Source organism: Pteropus medius, unplaced genomic scaffold (assembly GCF_902729225.1).
Source record: "Pteropus medius unplaced genomic scaffold, Ma_sr-lr_union100, whole genome shotgun sequence".
Classification (NCBI taxonomy): Eukaryota; Metazoa; Chordata; class Mammalia; order Chiroptera; family Pteropodidae; genus Pteropus; species Pteropus medius.
In genome coordinates this window covers 2231547-2256445 of record NW_024354498.1, presented here as the reverse complement: position 1 = coordinate 2256445, position 24899 = coordinate 2231547, and the positions used below count along the sequence as shown (strand labels likewise).

General features: G+C 36.8%; 1 protein-coding gene across 1 annotated transcript in view; it reads left to right on the top strand.

Annotated features, from left to right (window-relative positions):
- The first annotated feature begins 7993 nt into the window (after nt 1-7993).
- Nucleotides 7994-24899, top strand: part of CNKSR2 (connector enhancer of kinase suppressor of Ras 2) — a 265051-nt gene continuing 248145 nt past the window's right edge. Inside the window, exon 1 of the mRNA XM_039852288.1 lies at nt 7994-8236. Within this exon, the coding sequence (XP_039708222.1) occupies nt 8173-8236 (64 nt within the window). The 5' untranslated portion in view covers nt 7994-8172. The remainder of the gene's footprint in view (nt 8237-24899) is intronic.

The window sequence follows — 24899 nt, the reverse complement described above, 5'->3', positions numbered from 1 at the left end:
ATTCATTTGGTATATTTTTATATTTTCATATTGTGAAATACATCCAAAATACTTCTGTATGTCCCTATCATTTCACTTGCTACATTATGTCAAAGATATCTATTTGTATGCTTTGTTTTGTTTCAGGATTTAAGGATAGCAATCATGTTGTACTCATTCTTATATCTATAGTATTTAGCACAGGACCCATACAAAGTAGATGTTCATGTTGAAAAATAAAAAAAAAAAAAAGCTTGCATTATGCTACAAAGTATTTGAAATTGTCCCTAAGAGAAACTAAACAATCCAAAATATTTTCATTACTTAGATCACCAAAATAAGTTTCCTCTCAAAATCAAGAAATTATCAAAAAGCAGTAGCAAACTTACACGTCTTTCTCCTTCTGGATACAGTTCCTGGTCAGTAGGAATAAATGATTTGTTCCACTTGATATGAGCATCCTTAATTTGCCAATCTTCCTAGAAGTAAATAAGACCCATCTGAGAAGAAAGACAAAATCTATAGGTGAAAAAAGCAATCTTCCTTTCCCACTTGCCATCTTTATTCTATTGTCAATTATTAGCTAAGAATTAAACAATTTGTCTACCTTAAGCACGCTTACATTTAAAATTTTTGATCTGTAGAGATGTACCAGTTAACTAATAAACAGGACCTCCAAACTTATCTAGCATCAATTTTGTCGATTCCCATTTGCCATTACCAAGTAAGACTGCTAAATGTTATGATGAAAATGAACCTAACATCTCAAATATGAAGAAATTCTCTAAAATATAGGTGTTTTGTAAATAATGTTAAAGCTCAAAAGAAAGAGTTTAACTCAGCAATTTAAACCTGCAACATTATCACAGGGTATTTATTAATTATGGAGTTATCTTAGGGAGCCCCAACAATTAGAGTAAACACAGTCTTTTCAAATTTGAAATTGAGTTTGCTGCTGCTGCTGCTGCTGCTGCTGCTGCTGCTGCTGCTGCTGCTGCTGCTGCTGCTTCTGATTTACTAGGCCAGTGCTGGACTGGCATAGTTTGTCCAGGCAGAGGTTCAGCAGAGCTTTCTCCCTTTGGGAGTATTTATGGACCTTCTAGGTCAGATCTATGCCAAGTGGTCAAGCAGCACCTGAGCAGCAGCATAGTGGCAGCAGCTAGCTTGGTTTATCACACTTTCATACAGTCAACCAGGAAGGCAAAAACAACCCCAAACGAATTTAGGAAGTTTATTATTTACACAGACAGCAATCCAAAATCAGCATGCTATCAACTCCCCACATCCCTGGTCCCATAAGCTGATACCAAACCAAAGAGGCCAGATGATAGACGATACAAGTGGTGGGTCACTCTCACTGAGAAGACAACTCTAAACTGCAGATGAACAGTTCTATAGTCTGAAGCTGTACTTGAAGCTGGGGTGAAGCAGAAAGTCCCATGCCCAACTGGAACCAGGATGGCAGCTGAGAAATGGACTTAGGATAGCTCCTCATAAGACTGTCTTGCCATGTTCCAGAAAATATCACAGAGTATTTTACCAAGACATGTGTCAGACTGTAGCTGAGTCTTGCCTACGTGGCCTATGCAGAGCTGTGCAAGATCAGCAGAGTGCCATGGCAAAGTTGTTCAGCAATCTGATGAGGAGGGGCGGATTTCAAAGCCGGCCTAGATTAAAAGGTGCCATCCTTCTAGAAGTGGCAAAAATATAATCAGACAGGAATAGGGATCATTATTATTGTCTGGGATTGCATCAGAAAAGAGTAATGCAAGTAGTAGTGGTAAATTGGAGAATCATTATCATCCAGTGTGGAGCTATCTGAATAGGATATGCACATAGGTGGGCTATGAGGAAGGATAAAAGGAAAATTGACTTGTGAAAAAGTTAATGCCTATATATTAAACCTCTCCATTCATCCAGTTCTTTCACAGATCTTAATAAGGCCATGAAGCATTTCTAAACTGACAAAACCACCATTTTTCTCCTCAGTTCTTACTGGAACAACATCATTTTTGCACTTCACACAATTTTTCACTTCTTCCAACCTGAAATTCTTTTTTCACTGGGCTATCATGATACTACATTCTCTTGGTTCTTCTTATAATTCACTTATTTTCTCTTTCTTTCCTGTGGGCTTCCCTCATGGACATTGCATACTCTCTCCATCTCATTCATATTGTTTTAGTAGTGATTCTCGAATCTGTATCAGCAGCCCATACTGAGCTTCTTCACATTCTTACATGTGAATGCAGAAACCGCCTACTGGAAATCTCTTCTCAGCTGTCCCACAGGTATCTCATGTTTAGAATGTCCAAAACAGATCACAATATCTCAGACCACTTCCTTTCTCAAATCTGCTCCTTCTATACTTTATTTTAGATGGAGAGTAATTTACCTGTTTGCCCAAGCTAGAATCATGAGAATTAGTCTTGATATTGCTCTTTTCCTAATCTCTCATATCTAATCAATCACCATGTTCTCCTGAATATTTATTAAATCCATTCCCTTCTCTCCATCCCCACCTCCACTGCTGTATTTCTGATCCAAGTCATCTCTTTACTGATCTATTGCCACATCCGCCAAACTGAACCCTTCCCCAGCTTTTCCCTCTCCAATCTATGCTCTCTATGGTTGTCAATCAATATAAAACATAAACATATAAATATGATCAAGTCACTTACTTGCTTAAAATTATTAAATGGCTACTATCTTTTTAAGTTATCTTTTAGTCTTAATTTTTCCTTTGATCTGGCTGTTGCCCAGTCCTCCTACTTCTTATCTCTTGTCACCTCTTGCTTTGCTGTTCAACTCCAACCATCCAGGTACCTCTAACTTTGTAATTTTGCTCACACTGTCCTTCTGCCTATAAGTTCTTTTCTGCATTATTGTTTGGCTGTCATCCTTCAAGACCTACCAAGAACAGGCATTATTCCTTCCATACGGTCTTCCTCCAAGCTGTTAAGTACTCCTCTGGACACAGTACTGAGCACATCATTGCACTTAACAAATTATCCTATTAAATTAACTGTGAATGTTTCTGTTTCCCCTACCAGTTTATGAGCGTCTTGGTCATCTTTGAAGCCACAAAATCAAGCTACTTTTTTTCTGATTAAAGGATATAACTTGTGCCAGCACATTGGTAATGTTTAAAACATTTTTGCTGAATAATAAGTTTATATGTTCTTCATAAGTGGCTGCTAAGTGCACCAGAAAATTCCCTGATAAGCTAGGGCTTAACATGTTAAGAAAACTAGGTTTCCTAATCTAGTTGGACTCTGGGATTTTTACTAGACTGTAATTAATACAATAGGGAATACCTGGAAAGAGCCTTTAGAAAACCCTATTGGGATAACCTCAACTTCAGCCAATTTCTCTTCACCCAGAAATGAGTGCTATGAATCTTGGTCTGGAAAGGACATGACTTGATTTAATACAGTTTACCCTAGAGGCAGAACAGCAAAGAAAGAATTCTACTAATTTAATTAGAGTCTCTGGGTGCTTCTCTCTGATAATCTAAAGAAAGGTTTGGCCCAGAGCAGCACACTGAAGGCCCAGTTAATAGTCTCTTCCTACTTGCTTCTCTGACTACTGGAGGCATAGACAGATTGCTATCTAGTGGTTGGTTACATCAGAGGCTTTGGTTCTTTATTCACAGCTGTTAGTTGAATTACACTGCAAGGAAATAAAAACATTGTTCCAGAAATTTTGCTAAGCTTTCTCTGGAGCAAGTTTTTAATATTGTTCTTGAGAATAACTTGTATTTCATCACTATTAGTCTTATCGAAATTGCCTAGCTAATGTTTCTGTACAAGGTATATAACTTGTGCCATCATTGAACACTTGCTTTTGAAATTACAGGAAAGGTCTAGGCAAAACTAAGTGGAAAAAAGAGGGCTCCTATCCTTTCCTGTGTCGAGACATTGACTACTCTCAAAGCTATTTTCTCTGTGTTGTCACATCTCACTAATTATTCGAACATGAAAGATAAGAGAAAAAATAATTTTTGATAAAACATTTCTCATTAAAAAAGAAAGAAATCTAAAACTTAAACAGATAGCAAAAAACACCATCTAAGCAAACTGGGAAAATCATCAGAAAAGTTTCTACAAGACATTTTGTCTAAATGTTAACTAAAAATATATTAAAAATGTCTTTCATGGCAAGCTTCTTTGCAGAAGAAATGGGAAGTAAAGATTAAGGCCCTATAAAATAACCTAGGTTGGAAAATGTGTAGGTTAGACATTCAGCTTGAAGCTCCAGAAGAAACATTCCCATTATTTACTCCTTTCTTTGTCCCCAAAGAAACAAAGGCTTGAAGGTCTTTCTTCCAATGGAAGTTTCCCTCCCTACCTGACCTAGTCTCTAAGAGTCAGATCCATTGAGCACCTAGATTCCAGTAAGAGGACCTTTGTACATTCACTATCTGCAGTACTAAGACTCATTACGTATACTATAAAAATCTTAACTGGAAACATCTTGGTCAAGAGATTTTAATTTTTCATTGAAATCTAGAGGCGGAATAAAAAAGAAAACCATAACAATTGAATTAAAAGATGATTGATTTAAAGTGATGTATTTTGATATGGTTGCAAACATCTCACAAGTTTTATGTCTCCAATTAGTTTAAATAATTAAAATTTTCTCCTCTGCCTGCCCCCAAAAAGAATCCAAATCTGCTTCCAAAGAATCAGGATGGCTTTTGTATCTAGACTGTTGAAGTATGTGTGACATCATGTCATTTAGGGCATTATGTTCTGATATGCACTTTATGACAGCATACCCCCTAATCTTTGAGACTGCATGGTGCATTAAAAGAAGGCAAAATTAAGCTGCCGAGGTTGGTATGTAATCACACTATGTTTATAAAAATGGGACAAAATTAAGATGTTGACGTTTGTATATAATCGAATTATACTATACTTACAAAAATGGAGAAAGATATTAACATTTTGAATAATAGACAAAGAATATAAAAGCAAGTTTATTTGACAAGTTGTGGGGAAAAAAAGTGCAGGAAAGATTTAGCTGAGTCATTTGGAGTTAGGAATAAAAGTGTGAAAGCAATGATGATTTAATCCTTTTTTCTTCTCCCCAAATCAAGAATATTAGATTGAAAAGCTAGTTATGTTCCGAAGGAATTAAGTGAAATAATTAATGCCTATTATATTGTCAAAATCAAAGGCAATTTTTTAATTTTTTAAATTTTTGTAGGTTTTGTAGGGGAAGCCCCAAGGAGGATTTAGGACATATACCTAAGGCCTTAGTGAACTCCACACCCACATTTTGGCTCAGTCATTCTTAGTTCTTAGGATTATTTTTTAAAGTTCTCTCAGGTGACTAAATAAATTCCTTACTGTAGCATACGTAGGAGGAGAACGTGTACAACTTAATTCTGATGTAGGGTCTTCCTCAAAATCCTCTTTCTTTGAGATCTTTTTCCCCATCTTCTTTGGTACTGGTCTTTTCATGAAACACCTATCTCTTATTTTTACTGCACCCTGGTCTTTGGCATTTGTTTTGATTGATAGTCCATTCATTATGCAAACATCTCTTTTTAAACTTGCTTGCAGTATAATATACAGTCTGGCTGCTTGTTATGTCAGCCCAATCAGGATATGCAGTTTGGTGTTGTAGCCAAATTTGGTCACTTCCTACATTGCTTGTTAGGTACTGCTCGGGAAAACACTGATGGTGACCCTCAGATGCCTTTGTAGTAAACTTTCTGATAAGACATTCAGTTAACATTCAATGGGCCTTCCCTTTCCAAAGTACTGTTCTTTTTCTGACACTGATACAAACCCTTCTTGTTTTAAGAGCACATATTCTGGAATCACCTTAACTTGGTATTATGATCATACATCAAGACCTCAGACAAATTATTTAACTTATTTAAGCCTTATTCATTAGCTTATTCAATATTTATTGAACTATGTGTAATAGGGTCTGGAGATAGGAAGAGAAAGTTATAGCCAAGGTTTTCTCATTTGTAAAGTGTGGCTAATGACAAAGCCATTTTGAGGGTAAAATGTATGTACTTAGCTCGATGCTCAATAAATGTTCGTGTTATTATTAGTGGTATTATTTTGATAAAAGTACTTTTAACATCTCCCTATGACTGTAACCTCTAATGATTCACAATGCATCCATTCCATTTCTGAACATAAAGCTACTTCATAAATCATTGATGCTGAAAATGATCTTTTCTAGAAATACTGATGCAATGTTCTGAGACTCGATTGGAATGTAAGAACTCAAAAATACCTTCGCATTGGGTTAGCCAGGAAAAAATTCTAAATCACAGCCACAATCTGGATTAATGAAAAGTACTATACCTATATCCTCTGAGCATAGATTTGCCTAGACAATCTAAATTTCTTTCCAAAATTTCCTATATGCTTTTAAGTTTGGATTATTAGAAAGATAAACAAGTCTACAGACAGACCATGTTAAGTTTTACTTGGTCTGTATTACTGGCCTGAAAACATAAAAATATTTTAACTACTGTGGTTTCAGCTCTTTGTGTGGGGGGTGGGTTAGGGATGGGGCGATGTCAACTCATGTCAGTTGAAATAAGTGGCAGTTATGCGTCTCATGCAATTGAACTAGAAAAAATGGGTTACTACAGGAACTGGCAAAACCTACTGACATTACTGAAATGGTTATAGAGATAAAATGAGTTTGTCTTTTACTCAATGGAGCTATTAAAGAGTGACAAAGAGAAAACATCTATAATAGTGGTAGAGTTTGCATATATACTTTCTAGGATTATTTGTGGTTTAATGTGAAGCCTCATTAGGCCAACTGTCTTTTACTAGGGGCTGCATAGTAGCTTGTGTAAGTTTCTGAAGAACATGAGTTTTGACGAATCATTTTTACAATTGGTCGCTCACTTGAAATCCCAGTTGTCCCCTTAAGTTCTTATATAAGAATATCTGAAAACAAAGAGACATCTTCTAAAATAGGTACTGGGAGCTCCCAGTGTTGGAGGAGTTGGCCGAAAACCTGAGCCCTTCAAAAGGCACGTGGTCCCGACCTATCTTGGTATCACCACCACCGCACTTGCAGGTCCCGGGCCTGGGCGCACTACCGGGGGCGGTCCCAGAGCACCGGTCCTCCTGCCTCGTCATCACTGCGTTTCTGGCTGGCGGAGCCCGGTTCCCGTCCGCGGCATTCCACGCCTCTGTCTCCACAGGCGTGCGCGGGGTTCGGGAATCACCTCGGGAGCCCACTCAACAGCGGGGCGGGCGGGAGCAAGGAAAGCCCGGGCTCCCGCTGTAACCCCGCGCTCAGCGGTGTCCCCCTCCCCTCCGTGGCGGGGCCGCAGGTACCTCTTCAGCCGTCTCGGCAGTTTAGCGTTCAACTGGTGGGCGGACAGTCCCGCCACTGCCGCGTCCGCTCCGAGACCCTTCGGGGCCGCGCTTCCACCGCCGGCACCTGACTGACTAACCCCGACTGAAGCTCGCACTAGCCGCCACCGCCGCCGCCGCGCACGCGCTCCTCGCGCGCCTCTGTCCCGGGGCGGCCGGCGGGGCGGGAAAACGAGGCTGCGAGCCGCCCGCACCTGCCTGACTGACAGGCAGACCCCGAGCTCGGGCCTCGTGCCGGCGCGCGCACGCACACGCGCCTCGCGCGCTTGCCGTCGGCCCCGGGGGCGGGACCGCGCGGCCGCGAGCGGGCGGGGGGCTCGTAGCGCGCGCGCCCCGCACCCGAGGGCTGCGGAGAGATATTTTGGGTGGCAGCAGGCCCCTCGTCATTTCCGCCCGGCAGCTTGTCGTGCTGGGGCTTCACTCCCGCGCGCGAGGCGAGCGGGCAAGTTGGCTGCGGTCGTGCGGCGGCAGCTCTTTCCCTCAAGCGCCGTGACCCTCAGCAGTGCAAGCCATGAACTGAAGCCCTGGAGGGACGAAGACCCGAGTGAAGTGGCAGAGCAACCGCAGCAGCCGCCGCCGCCGCAGCGGGGACCGAGTGGAGCCGCGACCCCGACGCCTTTCCCTCCCCGTAGCTGCTCCCACTGCTGCTGCCCGCCGTGTGCTGAGACATTGCAGCCGCAAAACCCGCCACACAAAAGCCGCTTTCTCCGCGCCGCCCGCCCAGCGAGGCAGCGGCCAGCTAGGGACCCCACCTGAGCGCGGCTCAGGCTGCTGAGTTCGTTTTGTGTCTGAGCTCCGCGCCCCGCGCGGAATCGACCCTGTTCCCATGGCTCTAATCATGGAACCGGTGAGCAAATGGTCTCCGAGTCAAGTAGTGGACTGGATGAAAGGTAATGCCCGCTGTGCGAAGGGTGAGGCGGCCCTGGGGTGCAGGGTCCCGGCGCGCAGGAGGGAAGGGGCGCCTCCCGCGGCCGAGCCCGCCATCGGGGCTTTTACTGGCTGATCGTGGTGCGGCGGGGGGCGGCGAGGGTCGTCCGGGGCTGCCCAGGGGTTTGGGATTCTGGTCTCCTATTGTCTCCAGCCGGTGGCTCCCCAGCTGGAGAAGGGCGCTCAGAGCACGGGAGGATAGAAGACTGGAAGCCTGGCAGCGGAATCCCGGCTCATCTTGCCCACTTTCCCGATCCCTTTGGTGAACACATACCGGGAGGACGTGGCTACTCTTGTCTCTCCTCTCGGGGAGGAACCCCCAGGACCTGCTCCGCTGGTCGCCCCTTCTCTGGCCCCTTTGTTCCTGGGAAACCTGACGCCCCCACAACGGCCGCCCCTGCCAGGTGCCTTTTCCAGTGCCAACTCTCCGGGCAACTTTTAAGCCCACATAATGGGGTCAGGACGCGGCCGCCCGGGTTTGGATCCGGGAAGCTCCCCTGTCCCCCAGATTGGGCTGAGGATGCTCAGGGGATGCGCTACTTTGGGGAGAGGAAAACATGCTTCCCCTGGGACAGCATCCGCGCTGGTGTCTGTGGGCTCCACACAGCACATCCCCGCGCGTCCTCTGCCTCCTCTTCTTCTGGCCAGTTGAGGCTTTGCATCTCACGGCTTTTTATTGGGGGCTCAATGCCAGGTGTTGGGTGATGCGCTTTCAGATGTCCCCTGTTTCTTCCATCTTGAAGGCTCTCCCCCTTTTTTTTTTTTCCCTAGCAACGTCTAAGAACCATACTTATAGACACTTGCCCTCCTAATCGCAAACATGGGCTTTTTTTCTCTAGTCCCTGGGCTTTTCTGCCTCACTATCTCCCTCTGTTGTCTGAATTAAGGGGCCTGTAAAGGACCCCCTCTCATCACGACCACTGTACCCCACCTTCCATCCCCAAGATTCCTAAGATTTGGGAATTGTTGACAGGAGATGGATGGGACGAAATAAAGGATTCCTGGCCACACTTGGGAGATGTTACAGCTTCGCTCGTGGTTATTCCTAGGCACAAACTCTAGGTAGATTAGTCAGAGACCAAAGACTTATCATTTCCAAAATGATAGGGCTTAACAGGCAGATTTTCCAAGATCCAGGTAGTTTAGAACAAAAGGTGGGGTGATTAGAAATGATTGAGAACGACAGAGAGAAACTCAGGTTTTTTGTTTGTTTGTTTGTTTTGGGTTTTTGTTTTTTGGGGTTTTTTTGTTTTTGTTTTTGTTTTTTTGCCTCTTTTCCCGAACCATTTCAGCTCTTGCTTATTCTTGTGGATTTTCCCTTATCTGTTTGCTTTCCTTTTATTCCCTTACATGCCCCTTTATTCTTTACTGTTTTTCTTTCCTAATATGTGGAAAGTGCTTCGTAGCGCCAAAGCACAGTACAGATGTACAAATGAGTGTATTGAATTAAATCGATTTCATTATTTATCAACCGCACCCCCACACACCCCGTGTGCAGTGCATTGTGCTAAGGTACCATGGGTGCCATGACTAAGACAAAGTCTTGCAGTGGTTCATCTTTTCTGTTTCTTCATCTCTTTTCATATTTGCTATTGAAATTCCGCTTTCCTAGATTCCCACCAATTCCCCCTCCCCTTGGATTGTCAGATAGAGAAACATCTGTCTTTTCTGTTTCTCAGTCATGGAAGAGCCAGGGTATAGGCAAGAAGTAAGAATGCTTAATTAAAACCCTTTCTTTGAATTTGCCTAAAAGGTTGCTTTAGTTTGAGTGTGTTCAAATTCTCAAAGAAAAGCTGTCTTGGCTCCATAGGAGTCCGATTACCTTCAGAGACTACCTCTCATAAATTCCCATAATGCTTGTAGGGAGTGCTGCATACTCCATCTTCTTCACCTCCCACCCTCCCAGTACATTCTTCCAGTTTTCCCTCTACACTTTAGGTCCACTGAAGCAAGTAGAACAGATTATGCACATATTCTGACACACATTATTAGTTTTCCAGTACACTAGTCCTTTAAAAATCTCTCCAGCCTAAAACACAGCTTCTTTGAAGTTGGGCTAACATTGTTAGCTATGAATTTAAATGATTATTATATTTAAGTTGAATAACTTATTTTGATACCTGTTGGTGACACATTTTAGAGTCATTTGAAAAGATCAATCAGGTAACCAAGAAAGAATTTGTATATATTTGTACTTATTAGACTGGAAAAGAATAACTGATGTCATTACCTGTAAGCAGTCCCAAACTGCTTACTGCTGAAATTCCTATAATTTTCATATAAATTTTATTTGAGATATTATCAGAAAATAACATTTTAAAAAATAGTTGGATAAAACAAACATTTCTACAACTTGTAACTTAACATTGTTACCTAATTAATTTTTCCCTTCCTACACTTTTCCCCAAATCTATTTTACAAAACACATTTAAAAAATACTTTTCAACTAATTGAGGCTATAGCTTTGGAATAGCTAAACCTCATTTAGTGTTGTATAATGCATAATGCTATAAAGGCAGTACCAAAGAATGAACAGGACTTTTGAACAACTGCAACATTGTGGGAGTTCTTCAAAGCATGCTCCTAATGTGACAGTTTCATCATCCTTAACAGTTGAAGCATATGTTTTCAGTTAGTCACAATCATAAATAGTTATAACTCTATGTAGTAAAGTACATGTTTTATGTTCTTTTGGGGGTATTTTTCTCTTTACTAAATGGAAAAGGAATCATTAAGCACATAAGAATAGCATGGTCATATGTTTATACTTCCAGACAATTTATAGTAACTCTCAGCAGAGAAGGAAATGAAGGAAAAAACAAAACAAAACAAAACCCCAGACTGACAAGATTATTAAAATTTGGTACCACATATTCAAGATTATTTATGAAGGATTATTTATACATTGCAATTCATTTTGATCTGTTACTTTTTATTAAAATGCTTGAGAGACACATTTATTAAATTTATATATTATTGGTAAAGATATAAAGAAATACTTGTATTTTTTTACTCACCCTCAACTCCACTATTTGCAAAATACAATACTCACTGAATTTTCTGCTGACAATAAAATTTTGATGTGATATAGTATCAATGTTAGTTCCAGTAAATATATGAATTGCTCATGTGTCGGTAAAACACACAGTTATGTTCCAGATTATCCTGATAGGACTTCAAGCTGTTTGAGAATATTTTCTTGACCTTCAAAATTAATTTTAAAAATTAATTTTATAAAAATATTTTTTGAGAAAATGAAAATCATTTAGCATCTGAAACCAACTTTTTTTCAGTTGGAAATTACATTCAGGCCTTTTGTATGTAGTTTTGGCAAAATTTCAAAACCATAAACCTTTTTACAGTAAATAAAAGCAAAGCAGTTATTGGAAAAAGCTATATGTAGAAAAGTAGGCCAATAACTTTCTAATTTTGCACAGTCTATTACTCAAATTATTTCCCAGCTCCTATCTGTTCTCTTGCAGGGCCTGGAAATACTTCATAATCTACAGTTGTTCGAGTCTACATTTTTGCCCACTGAAATATAGCAAAAACCTCTGAACATTTTAGAGCTCCTATTATTAATTTTATTATTATTTTCCTTGTCCATGTCACTCCCAATAATTCCAGTTTTCTTCTCATACCTTTTCCAACTTCGAAACTCTTTTAAAATATCCACATGACTAAGATAAAGTTATTTCCCTGGATCAGCTCCCTTCATGGCATTTTCTCAGTGATCTTAATCCCTTTCTGAATCAAATAAAATGGAATATTGTTTTCAGAGTCAACCAGCAGGCCTCACGTTGCTTCTCTTCTCTTATGGTTTCTGTGACTTTGCTCCATCCACTCTTATTGTGATTCCTAAAATAATCTAAATTTTTAAGATAGCCTTGTCTCACACCATCCCACAAATGACTGCTCTGCTCTTTCCTGTTTATTACAAACCACTTTCTTTAAGAAGTATTCACTGACTAACTTCTGTCCTGATGACTCAGCTATTTGAGGATAAAGAATGAAATACATTATTTTAGGTATAAAAAAACAGACAAAACCAACATTTTCCATACAATCCTACAAAAGAGGAAAATGGAGTGATGAAATAAGGTCTATTTAGTATAAAAGTTAAATGCGGCAAAGGAGAATGTATCTGATAAAGAAGTTTTGACAGGGACAATGCTTTTTAGTAATTTTTTCCATGTCATAGGACCTAGAGCTGAGGTCAACATATATCTTAATTAGATGAAGGAAAATGTCAAAATTTTGTGTTAAACTGTCTTGAGAGAGAGAAAAAATAATTCTAGCAGGAACTTGAGAAGTATACACCATAAGAAAAAAAAATATGTTAAATGATCAAATTGATCTTATCACTTCCTTTTGAAAAATTAGTTTCTCAGTTGCAAGTTGACTAGATAGTCACCAGCAACCACGTACTTTGGATTTGACATTTTTGGAATGGGAATTCTTGTCATTTTACACGAAGAAGAAATTTACCTTTTTCGATATGTAGAGCTTAGTTCACAGGAAACATCATTTTATTTATAGTGTCATTAATATTTGCTCCTTAACACTCACGATTTAGTGTAGATTAGGAAAAAAGAGTATACACACATAAACATATATATGTATATGTCTGTATGTATGTATTCTGGTCCTTAGATATTATTTACTTAGTAGTTCTACATGGAAAATGTTTTAATGGATTGTTTTAAATAAATTATTCTCTGCTTTGGAAAAGTTAAACTCGGTAAGGGATGGCAGTGATATTGACAAACCTATGCCAAGACAAAGACAAGTACCAACTAGTACATTTGGTGAAGTAAAAAAAATTTGCATTTGTATACAGCATCAATGGAAAGAGAAGATGATGATTTTAGTAAGTCAGGAAGGAATCCTTGGGGAAGTTTGGATTTTAGCAACTGTTTAAGCAATTTATTTAATTAAGACATATTCTAAGAGGAATGTGTTCTAAATGTAGAGGCACAGCAAGAGACTCTAGAGTTGTGATGGGGTGATTAACCAGAGGGGTTGTGTCTAGGTTTGTTTGATTGAAGGCGAGGTGGGCAGTAGAGGGAAAGTGAGGGAGGAGTCTTGAGTAGGTGGTACAAAAGTACAAGAACAAATCTGCATTTCACAAAGACAATAAAACTCTCATCATGTCCTGAGTTTAAATAAATACCACATTATAAAACTTTGGCTGCCAAAAATAAGCCCACAAAGAATGTGTATTGAATTGGTACAGCTGTTTCAAATCTGTTTCTCAGGAATAATTTGGAAATAATGTTAAAATGAGTTTTTTGAAGATTAGTTACATCGTTAACATTATGTTGTTGGATATTTAGAATTTTACTGATCCAAATTCTTATGTGAAGAATGAAGATAGGCTTTCAAATATTGATGTTGTTTTTAAAATAATGCTAAATTATTACTTTCATTTAGAGCAGAATGACCTCAGATCAGGATTTAATTTGTTCTTAATGACTTTTTTAGCTTTCTATGTGAGTTCCCTATAGTACCTCACACATAAGGCTTATTACGAAAGATAAGGAATTAGCTTCTATAGCATACTAGAAGTATGGATCATCCGTACTAATTTAAAAGGAGGAGGGGAAAGGGAATATAAGGAATGTGAAAAACAATGGAGTCTAAAGCTTTTTATTTTTTATAATTTTGTCATGGTTTAGTGTCTGGCTAAAGAACAGCAAATGTAGCTTTCAATACATGGTCATTGTGTTGAACAACATACAGTGAGTGAATTCACATTTTTCATAAATAGCATAGACCCTAAAATAGTACATTTCGGTGATTGTGGAAGCTAAATCATCAAAAGAAGCCAGAGTTGATTTTTGCTAAATATTTTAAAACATTACTTCTGTATTAAAACATAGATTCATTGTATAGAAAACAAAATGATAAGATTTTAAAGATGAGGCCAGAGGCTTAACAGGAGTTTCAGGCTTGCGGCAGTCTGTTTAATGCTGCACTTTCCAGACCTTGCAGGGTTATGAGTCCCTTCAGGATTATGGAGACATCAGTGGAAAGTTTGAGAAGTGGTGATTGGGTTTAGAAAAGGTAAAGTTAATGTACTATGCTTTCTCTTTTTCTCCTGTTGCAAGGGTCAGAATATCTTTTCAGTCAAGGTCATGATAATTATAGCATTTTACTTTTGTTTGTTTGATCCATAAACCTGTAATCAGGATGAACTGCTTGAGAATGATTCTTATCTGATCCTATTCTTTCACTTCTCACCCTCAGTAACTTAAAAATTTAATGGCTTCTCACTGTTTTTAGGGTAAAGATCAAAGTCCTTAAAATGGCTGATAAGACCCTTGAAGGTTTGGCTATTGCCTATGAGGTAAGCTACACTGGCCTTCTTTCAATCCTGTTTGCCTAGCCCTGGGCCTTTGCACTTAATAAGTTCTCTTACCTTTGTTCTTTACCCAGTTAAATCCTACTCATCCTTTATATCAAGCCTCTCCTCTACTGTCTCAGAAAAGCCTTCCCAATTCCCTAAATCACACCAAATCCTCAGTTATATGCTCTCCTGGTACCATGTCTATCTTTATCCTGTTTGCCAGTTTTATATTTACATTAATTTGTATGGTTATTTGATGAGGGCAGGGACCCCATCTTGTTTGCATTACAAGGCAAAAGAAAGTATATGATGAAAAGTAGGCACTCAAGAAATATTTATTGAGTGAAGGCACAAATAAATTTATTCACAGATTTCTGGTCTGTCAGCAAATCTGCTATCTTAAATGAATGACAATGCAAGTTAAGTCCCTTATAATGCTCTAATGGATACTTCAGTGCCAAGTTGTATATTGTGTGCCAGAATACAGTTGAAATAGGGTTGCTTTATCCATTTTTCATAGTTGTGTTGCTCTAGCCAGTTCGGTTATCTAAATCATAGTTTAGATTCATTTTGTTAAGAAATACTAATAATTTCAATGAATCCATAATGCTTGTTTATGCTATAAATATTATGAATATTGCCATAGATATTATTTACTGATATCATTTATAGTCCAACACAATAGGCAAACATTGCTTTAAAAATTAAAACATGTCTTTTTTCTTAAGCATTTATTCCTTTCATACAAATTTTCTAATTGTTTCTTCATTTCGATGTTTTTAAAAGAACTCTCCATATTTTGGAATGCATGATAGAGAGAAACTGAAAAAATGCCTTACATTGGTCTTATAAAAGTTAAAAAAAATCTCATAAGAAATTAAAATGTATTTTTCTCTTGTAAGAAGAAAATATTCTTTATTTGTTAATTTGGAAGATAAAATGGAAAAATAGCCTTTTAGCTTAATGAGTACCATTTTCTTTATTATATTTAATGTTGACTTTACATTTTTATTAATAGGAATAAAATTAAGATATTTAAAGATGCATCTTAAATCAGCATTTCTTGCATAATTTTCTATCCCTTCCTCTGATTTTGAAAAATAAATTTTAATTTTTTTAAAACTAAATATAAATTTATTTGGACTAATTTTTTAAGGGTGCTTGTTAAGAACCTATGTAGAGTTATTGCAAAGCGTAACTTTTTGAATACAGGTGCCTCATGTGGATTTTTTGTGAATTACATGCTTCTGGATAGTCAGTAGTAGGCAAGTTATAGATATTTTTCTAATAAAGCATGCCCCCCCCCATTTGGAATGGTTAAAATATAAATTAGAATAAGTGAAATTTTTGTGACCTTAACATAGGTATGTATGCCAGTCTGTTAACTCCTAATAAAACAGTACCTTCGAGTTTAAATATTCTAGCTAGTACTGCAAAACAGTGGATTGCAATTGTGCCCTGATTTGAATTGCAAATAGCTATTCAACATGATAGAATTTTTGAACTTTAAAGATATAGTTTCTTGTTCAATTTAAATTACAATTATTCTAGTAGAAGTTTTCATTATCGTAATCTTACTCCTGCAATTTCAAGAAGGAAAAGGTTGTGGGTATTTGCATAAAATCATTGAATTTTAAATTTTACTACAGTACAATAACTGCTGTTTTAGTTTTAAGTGTTCGTCTGTTGAATATTTTGTCACAACAAAATTGTTTTAAAAACCAAAATTTATTAAATAAATCAAAGCTCACAATGACATTAATGTATAATTTTGCCACGATAAAAACTTTGTTACATAACTAGTATCGAGTACAGGACACCTGTCTTTTTTATATTTACTTGACATTAATGTTCTTGGGAATTAGTCTTATTAGGTGGGCTGGATAGTCTTCTGATAATATGATAGATGAAAAGAAACCACATTGTTAGTTCCTTTTAAAGTGTTGCCCAATATTATTATTTTTTTTTGTTTCTTTGAACTTTTCATTTTGTTTCAACTACATCTGCTATTTTTAATATGGGTTTACAACATGTTTTCTCAAGTAATATCTACAACAAATCAGTAGAAGACTGGCTTAGATCCTGGATTACACTTTTTTCAACTTGTTTACCAAAGATTATGAAAGAATCTCTTTTCTGGCAAGTTGTGAAACTTATAATGTAATTTATTAATAAAAACCTTTAAAATACTGGCCTTAAGTAATTATGCTGATAAGTTAATTTCAACATTCTCTGAATTCTTGTTATAATCTTGGTATGTTTTATGTATGTATATGGGAGTTTATTTTTTCCTGGTTGAGCAGAAACTTCATATTTTAATTTTGTGTAATTCATTTATACTTGGCTTTCAAAACAAACCACTGGGCTATTAAGAACATATAAAAAGTATTGTAGAGTTTTTGCTAATAATGATGCTCAAAACATACGTTGTCTAGTTGCTAGTTTTCCTCACCACTTGCTGGAGCCTATGTGCCAAACAAGTTCAGTGTGATGTAGAGCCAGTGTGGTTGGCAGGGCTAGATGCTCCTTCCCCATTTCCCTCCATATGGTGCTGTGGTGTGAGTTTTGTGGCAGTCTCTCTTGGCATCAGTGTTGCATTAAGTCAGTGGCAGAAGATTTCCTCATCTAGAAGGCTTCAAGTATATTTATGGCAAAAAGCAAGTTAATTCAGATCCCGTTTATTTGAAATTTGTGATCATTTCAATAGGCTTCTATTGAAGTTTACTCTTCCAATGTGAAGGAAAGTTTTGCTGATCAATTGAATAATGTAAACAAGATTGAAAAGAAATTGTTTGATTCCAGACGATACATTGTTTTCAGGTACTGTACTTTTCCAGGAGCCATTTGCATGCTGTAAATATGCTAGCTAGAAGTGAGTTGTATTTTTATTTTTTGGAATATTTTTGCAAACGTTCTGTGATACAGCTTGGTTATTCCCCTCATTCACCCAAGTTGGAAAGGTCTCATTCACTTCACATCTGTTATTAGTAATCTTTAAAAGTGAGATAAGATGCAGTTATTAACAGCCTTTTACAGGTAAGGTACAGAGAATTTAGGCAGCTTAACAGAGATTATATAGCTATTTAGTGATAAACGTAGGCTAGACATCAATTCATTTTTTCCCTACTGGATTGGTTCTATACTTTCATGGATGAAGGCACAGGTCAGGTTTATACATAATTATCTTCAAACTTTACTTTTTAATTTTTTTCTGAATATTCTACCATTTAAAAATTGATGCCATGTATAGAAAAGAGCACTTTAGAAAAAAGCACTTCCAGGCATCAGAGCCTGGACTGGTTTTATCCAGGCTCCATTACTTCCCAGCTGTGTGATCGTAGGGAAGAATTTAAGTAACTTGCCAAGTTTTCTCATTTTTGTAAAATAGGGGTGATAATATTACCTACCTCACAGGATTATAAGTGCATGATAAGTGTCAACTTTTTAAAAGAAGTTAAGAAAGAGATTGCATTCTTTTGGCAATCTTCAGAGGCAGAACTAATAATAGATAATATTTATTGAGTGCTTATTGTATACCATGTACTGTGCTAGGTGCTTTCCCTGAAGTTTCTTATGGCTACCCAGGCCCTTAGAGGTTGGAATTATCTGTTTTACAGATGAAGAAAATTTTGCCTAGAAACATTGGATGACTTGACTTATATATTCAAATGTTTATTGAGCAGGTGTTCAATAAATAGTTTGAAGAATGAATAAATAGTAAATGAGAGAAATAAAATTTGAATCGATTTCTAACTGATTCCAAAATATATAATATTTCCACCTTGCCTTTCTACCAGCGGCAGATGCGAAATGAGAGGACTCTTCAGAATAGTTTCAAAGATGTAAATGTTCTCTCCATCAGACCTACCTTCTCTAGTGTGTGGTAAAGTGGATTATGATTCTTGGGTCCTTTTGGCCTCTAGAGGAGTGTGTGTGTGTGTATGTGTGTGTGCGTGTGTGTGTGCGCGCGCGGGTATTGGTGCTGAAGTGTTTCTACTCAGAATAGGACTTTAGCTAGTGACAAAGATTCCACATATAAATTGTAGACTTGGTGACATCTTTCTTATTTTGATGTGAACCCTAAGAATTCAATGTTCTCCTGTGCTTAGTCTAGACTTAGACAAAAGATCTACTTCAGACCGCTGCCACTACCAACCCAGGGCTAATATGTTTTTTTCTAAAAGGATTGTTAGTAAAAGTACAGGAGCCTGATAATAGCTATCCATAAGAAGTTTACATTTTGGTAGAAATAATGGATTCTGGTATTCTTTTGTTCAGATTTACTTAGGAGTGGTTAGCATTGCTATCTGCATTTCATTAGTGTTTCTTTAGTCAGTGCATTCTTATAGCTTTGAAACCCTAACCTACCTAATAAATGGTAATTGTTCCCCCCAAATTGTTTTGTTTTGTAAACTCTTTTATCATAGACCAAATTGTGATAGGATAGGATAGCGTAGTAAATCACAAAAGGAACTTAAGTGCTAGAGACAATTGAATCATAATTAGTCAAAAAACTATTGTGAAATCAATACAAAGTATGGAGTGGTCAAGTTGAACTAGAGATTTTTGATCCATTGAATACTTGTAAAATGGTAATGAACAGTACAGTTCTATCTACATTATATTATTAAATGATCCTCATGGTTTTGCATGTGTATCTAATATAATGTGTGTGTGTGTGTATGTGTGTGTATTCTAGCATGTATTTAGGAACTTAAAGTAGGATCTATTCAGAGTAAAACACCAAGAATATATTTTCTATTTCTTATTGTTTTCCTTTAATAGAATTGAGGTGAATTTGCTTTAGACTGGAAGTTTTAAAATATTTAAAAACAACTTAAATTGTTCTTTGCTTGTGGAGAGAATAATTTGAAGTCTCATTTTTTATGAAAGCTACCACAATACCCAGGACAATAGACATTGAAAAACAACTGTAAACTGTGGTAATTATCAACTATTTTGCAGTTGCCTTAGCATTTTCCATTTGATTATATAAAGCACTTTTTCTCTCCTAAACCACTTATTATCTTTTAAAATCCATATGAATTAAAATTAATTTTGTTTGAGGATGTTTCGAGCGGTTGCCTGAGGGAAAGTGGTTAGTGAGGAGGTAGATAAGGGTAAAGGGGGTCAAATATATGGTGATGGAAGGAGATTTGACTTTGGGTGGTGAACACACAATGCAGTATACAGATGTATTATCTAATTGTACACTTGAAACCTGTATAATTTTATTAAATGTCATCCTAATTTAATAAAAATAAATAAAAATAAAAAAAATATAGTTACACCACGGACCTCCATCAACATTCACTTTAAGATAGATCTAATTTAATGTTTAAAGGAAATGGTTTCTAATTCTGAAAATTTTTTTTCAAATGAGGGTGATTTGCCAACTTATTCAACACACATACGAAAAAAAAAATACAGCAGAATAATCCTTGGAATCTAGTAACATTTTTCTCCCTACTGAAGCACCATAATGAGATAATAAAAAAATTAAGGCTGGTATATATCTCTTAAAAATAAGGACTTAAAAAGGTATACATCACACACTCACCCCTACTATACTATTATCACACCAAAATTTATTTCTTAATACCTTAAATATCTAGTTGTTCAAATTTCTAGTTTCATAAATGTCATAAACATTTTTACAGTTTTTCCCCTTAAATCTGGATCCAAATAAAGTCCACTTATTAAAGTCTACCTTATTTTTTTCTTACATCAGTCCTTTGGGACCCAATTTCCACTTTATATAACAGACATTATGTAATATTTCTGAAATAAAATACACAAATAATATAACCTACCTACTCATATAATTTTTAAAAATTCATTGTAATGCCCTTATTATAATAAAAATAATAATTTCTATATGTAGGTGCTTGATATGACTATACTAGAAGGTACTAATTGATATTTTTGCCTCCTTATAATGACTTTATCTGGATTTAAGAGGAAAGTTCAGAAGTCATTCCATGTTAAGTACAAGAAAATGGAAGAGCAGATGAACTGATAGACATAGGAATAAAAATGAGTATGAGGAGTAGTACAGACTAGGCTCATTCGATATGTCATCCTAATCATTTCTGTTGAGCATTTAACATAAAAGTCATGTGGAAGGAGCCACAACTTTTAGGAGAAATGGCGGATTCTAGAGCTGGAAAGGGATTATTTAAGATGAGCTTGGAGCATCATTTAAGATGTAGCGCCAGAAAGTAAGGAAGTACTCAAAAACACAATGATGAGGGCATGTCAAAGGCTTGGGGGCCATTCTGAAAGAGCTCTCAAAGGCTAAAGCTGGAACAGTTAGAGCAACAAAAGTGGTATTGAATTTTAATTCAATGTGTAAAATAAATACCCAAGAGTCCGTATTGATATAAGGAAGTGTTTAAATAACGAAAGAGGGAAAAGAGAAAAATCTCCCATAAAGAGAATTCCAAATAATTTATGTAAGTACTTTCCTTTCAAGGAGTTTGCACGTAACTCCCCACTCCTTAATTGTGGGCTGCACTTAGTGACTTGTCTCCAAAGAGTAGAGTGTGGGAAGGGGAAACATAACTTTACAGTAGAGAAACCTAGCGAACACTACATTGGCCAGGTGATCAAGGTTTGCATCATCAGTGTTATGTCACATTGATAGCAAATACCCTTAATATGAAATGATGAGAATGGCACTTTACCTGGGTGCTCTTCCTCCCTCAAACCCATAACTCTACTCTAAGAATGAAAAAAAAAATACACAAACCCATATTTAAAGACACTTTACAAAATACTTGACCATTACTCCTCTAAACTGTCAAGGTCATCAAAAACAAGGAACATATGAGAAAAATCACAGATCAGAGGAGGCAAAAGAGACAGTTGTGGTATTTGTATTATGGTATCCAGGATAGGCTCCTGGGACAGAAAAATCACATTGGGATAAACTAGTGAAATCAAAATGAACTGTGAAGTTTAGTTAATAGCAATATACCAGTCTTGGTTCCTTAGTTGTGACAAATGTATCACAGTAATGTGAGTTGTTAATAGAATATGGGTGAGAGGTATACAGGAACTATCTACTATTTTTGCACATTTTCTGTAGATCTAAAACTATTTTGAAATTAAAAGTTTAAATTAAAAAAATTAGAATTTATTTCAAATTTGGTAATACCAAAACATAAGCAATATCTCACATGTGGAATAGCTTTGGTTTGCCTCTTTTTAAGTGTTAATAATAAAGTCTTTCAAATACAAACAAAAAAATCACGTGGGATACATGTAGTATGTAGTTCTTCAGTGTGGAAGTATTGCATCCATTGATCTAGCAATCATTCAGTCACCCCAAACTCCTGACAGTTCTCAAAATGCTGCCAAGAGCAACATTGGCCCTGTCCCAGCATCAAGACCCCCTTTGCTTTACCTCTCCTGTGTAAACCTCATGCTCTTACACATGTGAAAAAACAATTTTCTTGAACGAATGGTATAACTGGTTTCCCTTCTACTGAAATTAATCTTTTATTTGAATAATTTTTTTTCTCTTTTTGCTAATCAGGAAATGTGTTTAAGAAAAGGAAACTGAATGGGATAGGATGCATGGGATAGGATGGAGTCCACCAAAAGTTAGCTCTGTCTCAGTTACCTCACTGCTAACAGATTTGTGGTTAAGCTCTTGGATAGAAGAGTGCTATTCTAAACCTTGTTAAAGCCTGATTTCCAACAATCCTAATTGTAGTTTCTGTTTCCTACAGACACTGTGTAGGAATGTTAAACAAGGCATGAAAATTTTTGAGCAAATAAATGTTGGGGTTTATAATAATTGATAGTCAACTGAGTATATACATGTGTTTATACATATGCACACATATTTACTTAAGGAAAATATTTGCCTAGGGCAGATAGGCTGAAATTGAATAATATCTAAATGACCTTTTCTCATTGCTTTTCTGCAAGGATGTCAACATTTTTCTTTTTGTCATTAAATGTAACACCTTTTTTTCACTCTATTATGGGGTCATATAGTATGTTTAGTAGCTGAGTGTGGATATGAGGATAGTTGTAATGTAAGGCCTCCTTTGATTACATCTGCAAGAAATTACATTAGATTTCAAAACAGAACTACTTTAATACTTGCACTTTATTCCTGTATCATTTTGGTTAAGATCTTCCTTGTTTTCAAGTTTACCGGTATGAAAATTCTAAAAGGAACAGGCTCTAGTAGTAAGTAGATAAAACTGTGACCAGGAATTTAATGCAATAATATGATACTTTTTTCTTGCCACAATAAATTGAAATGTTATCATTATTACTGTATCAACTGAATTTGTTGTTATTAATCTACCTCTGTAAAAGTGACATTCTGCTGATATCGATATGAAAGTTTTAGAATTTTCTCCCTGACTTACTATTTCCTGACTTCATGCTCTGTGAGTACCAGCCTAGATAGGCATTACAGTATTCTCTGTGAAATGCTTCTGCTTTTAGTACAAAGTATTTCTTAATCCATGCTTACAGAAACGAAGGAGAGTTTGTTTCATTTGCTTTGTTTTGTTTTAGTAAGGTAAGAATGCTTTGCATTTAAAGAAATCGTCAAAAACCACCTTTATAGATTTACGTTAAATATCAAATGTTTGAAGCTATCTTTCAATATGCGACTGGGAAAGATGGTTTGACTTTCTAAGATTCTTCGATATCCTAAGATAGAATCTGTCTCAGCGCAATATTTATTTTTGTTAGTATGTTTATTTACATATAGTAAATTTTTTAATTGTTAATTTGCAATTAGAGTTGACATTCAGTATTATAGTAGTTTCAGGTGTACAGCATAGCAGTTAGACATTTATATAATTTACAAAGTGATCCCTGCTGTGAGTCTAGTACCCACCTGGCATCATGCATAGTTTTTATAATATTATTGGCTATATTCCATGTGCTGTACTTTATATCCCCGTGACTACCAATTTGTACTTCTTAATCCCTTCATCTTTTTCACCCATCTCCCTAGCCCTTCCCTCCCATCTGACAATCAAAAGTTTGTTCTCCGTGTCTATGAGTCTGTTGTCATTTTGTTTTTTTTTGTTGTTGTTTATTTTGTTCCTTAGATTCCACATGTAAGTGAAATGATAAGATATTTCACTTAGCATAACACCCTCTGGGTCCATCCATGTTGTTGCTAATGGTAAGATTTCTTTTTTTATGGCCAAGTAATATTCTATTGTATATATGTACCACAACTTCTTTATCCAGTCTTCTGTTGATGGATACTTAGGTTGCTTCCATATCTTGGCTATTGTAAATAGTGCTGCAGTGAATATAGGGGCACATATATCTTTTCAAATTAGTGTTTTGCATTTCTTTGGATAAATACCCAGAAGTGGAATTGCTGGATCATAAGGTAGTTCTATTTTTGATTTTTTGGAGGACCCTCCATAGTGGCTGTACCAATTTTCAATCCAAACAACAGTGCATGGGGATTCCCTTTTCTCCACATCCTCACCAACACTTGTTGTTTTTTGATTTATTGATGATAGTCATTCTGACAGGTCTGAGGTGATATCTCATTGTGGTTTTAATTTGCATTTCTCTGATGATTGGTGATGTCGAGCATCTTTTCATATGTCTCTTGGCCATCTGTATGTCCTCTTTGGAGATATGCCTATTCGGATAGTTTGTGCATTTTTTGGTTGGTTGGTTTTTTTTGTTGTTGAGTTGTATGCTTTCTTTATAAATTTTGATATTAACCCTTTGTCAGATATATCATTGGCAAATATCTTCTGTTCAGTAGGTTGTCTTTTTGTTTTGTCAATGATTTTTTTTTGCTGTGCAAAAACTGTTTAGTTTGATGTAGTCCTATTTATTTTTTCATTTGTTTCTCTTATCCAAGGAGATATATCAGGAAAAAAATGTTGCTAAGAGCAATGTCAGAGTTTACTGCCTATATTTTCTTCTAGCAGTTTTATGGTTTGTGGTCTTACACTTAACTCTTTAATTTGTTTCGGGTTTTTCTTGTATATGATGTAAGTAGGTGGTTTAGTGTCATTTTTTTGCATGTATCTGCCCAGTTTTCCCAACACCATTTGTTGAAAAGACTGTCTACTCCATCATATATTCGTGCCTCTTTTTTCATAGATTAAATGAATGAATGGGCTTGGATTTATTTCTGGGCTCTCTATTCTGTTCTATTGATCTATATGTCTGTTTTTATGCCAGTTTCATGCAATTTTGATTACTATAACATTGTAGTATAGTTTGACATCAGGTAGTGTGATAACCTCCAACTTTGTTCTTTCTCA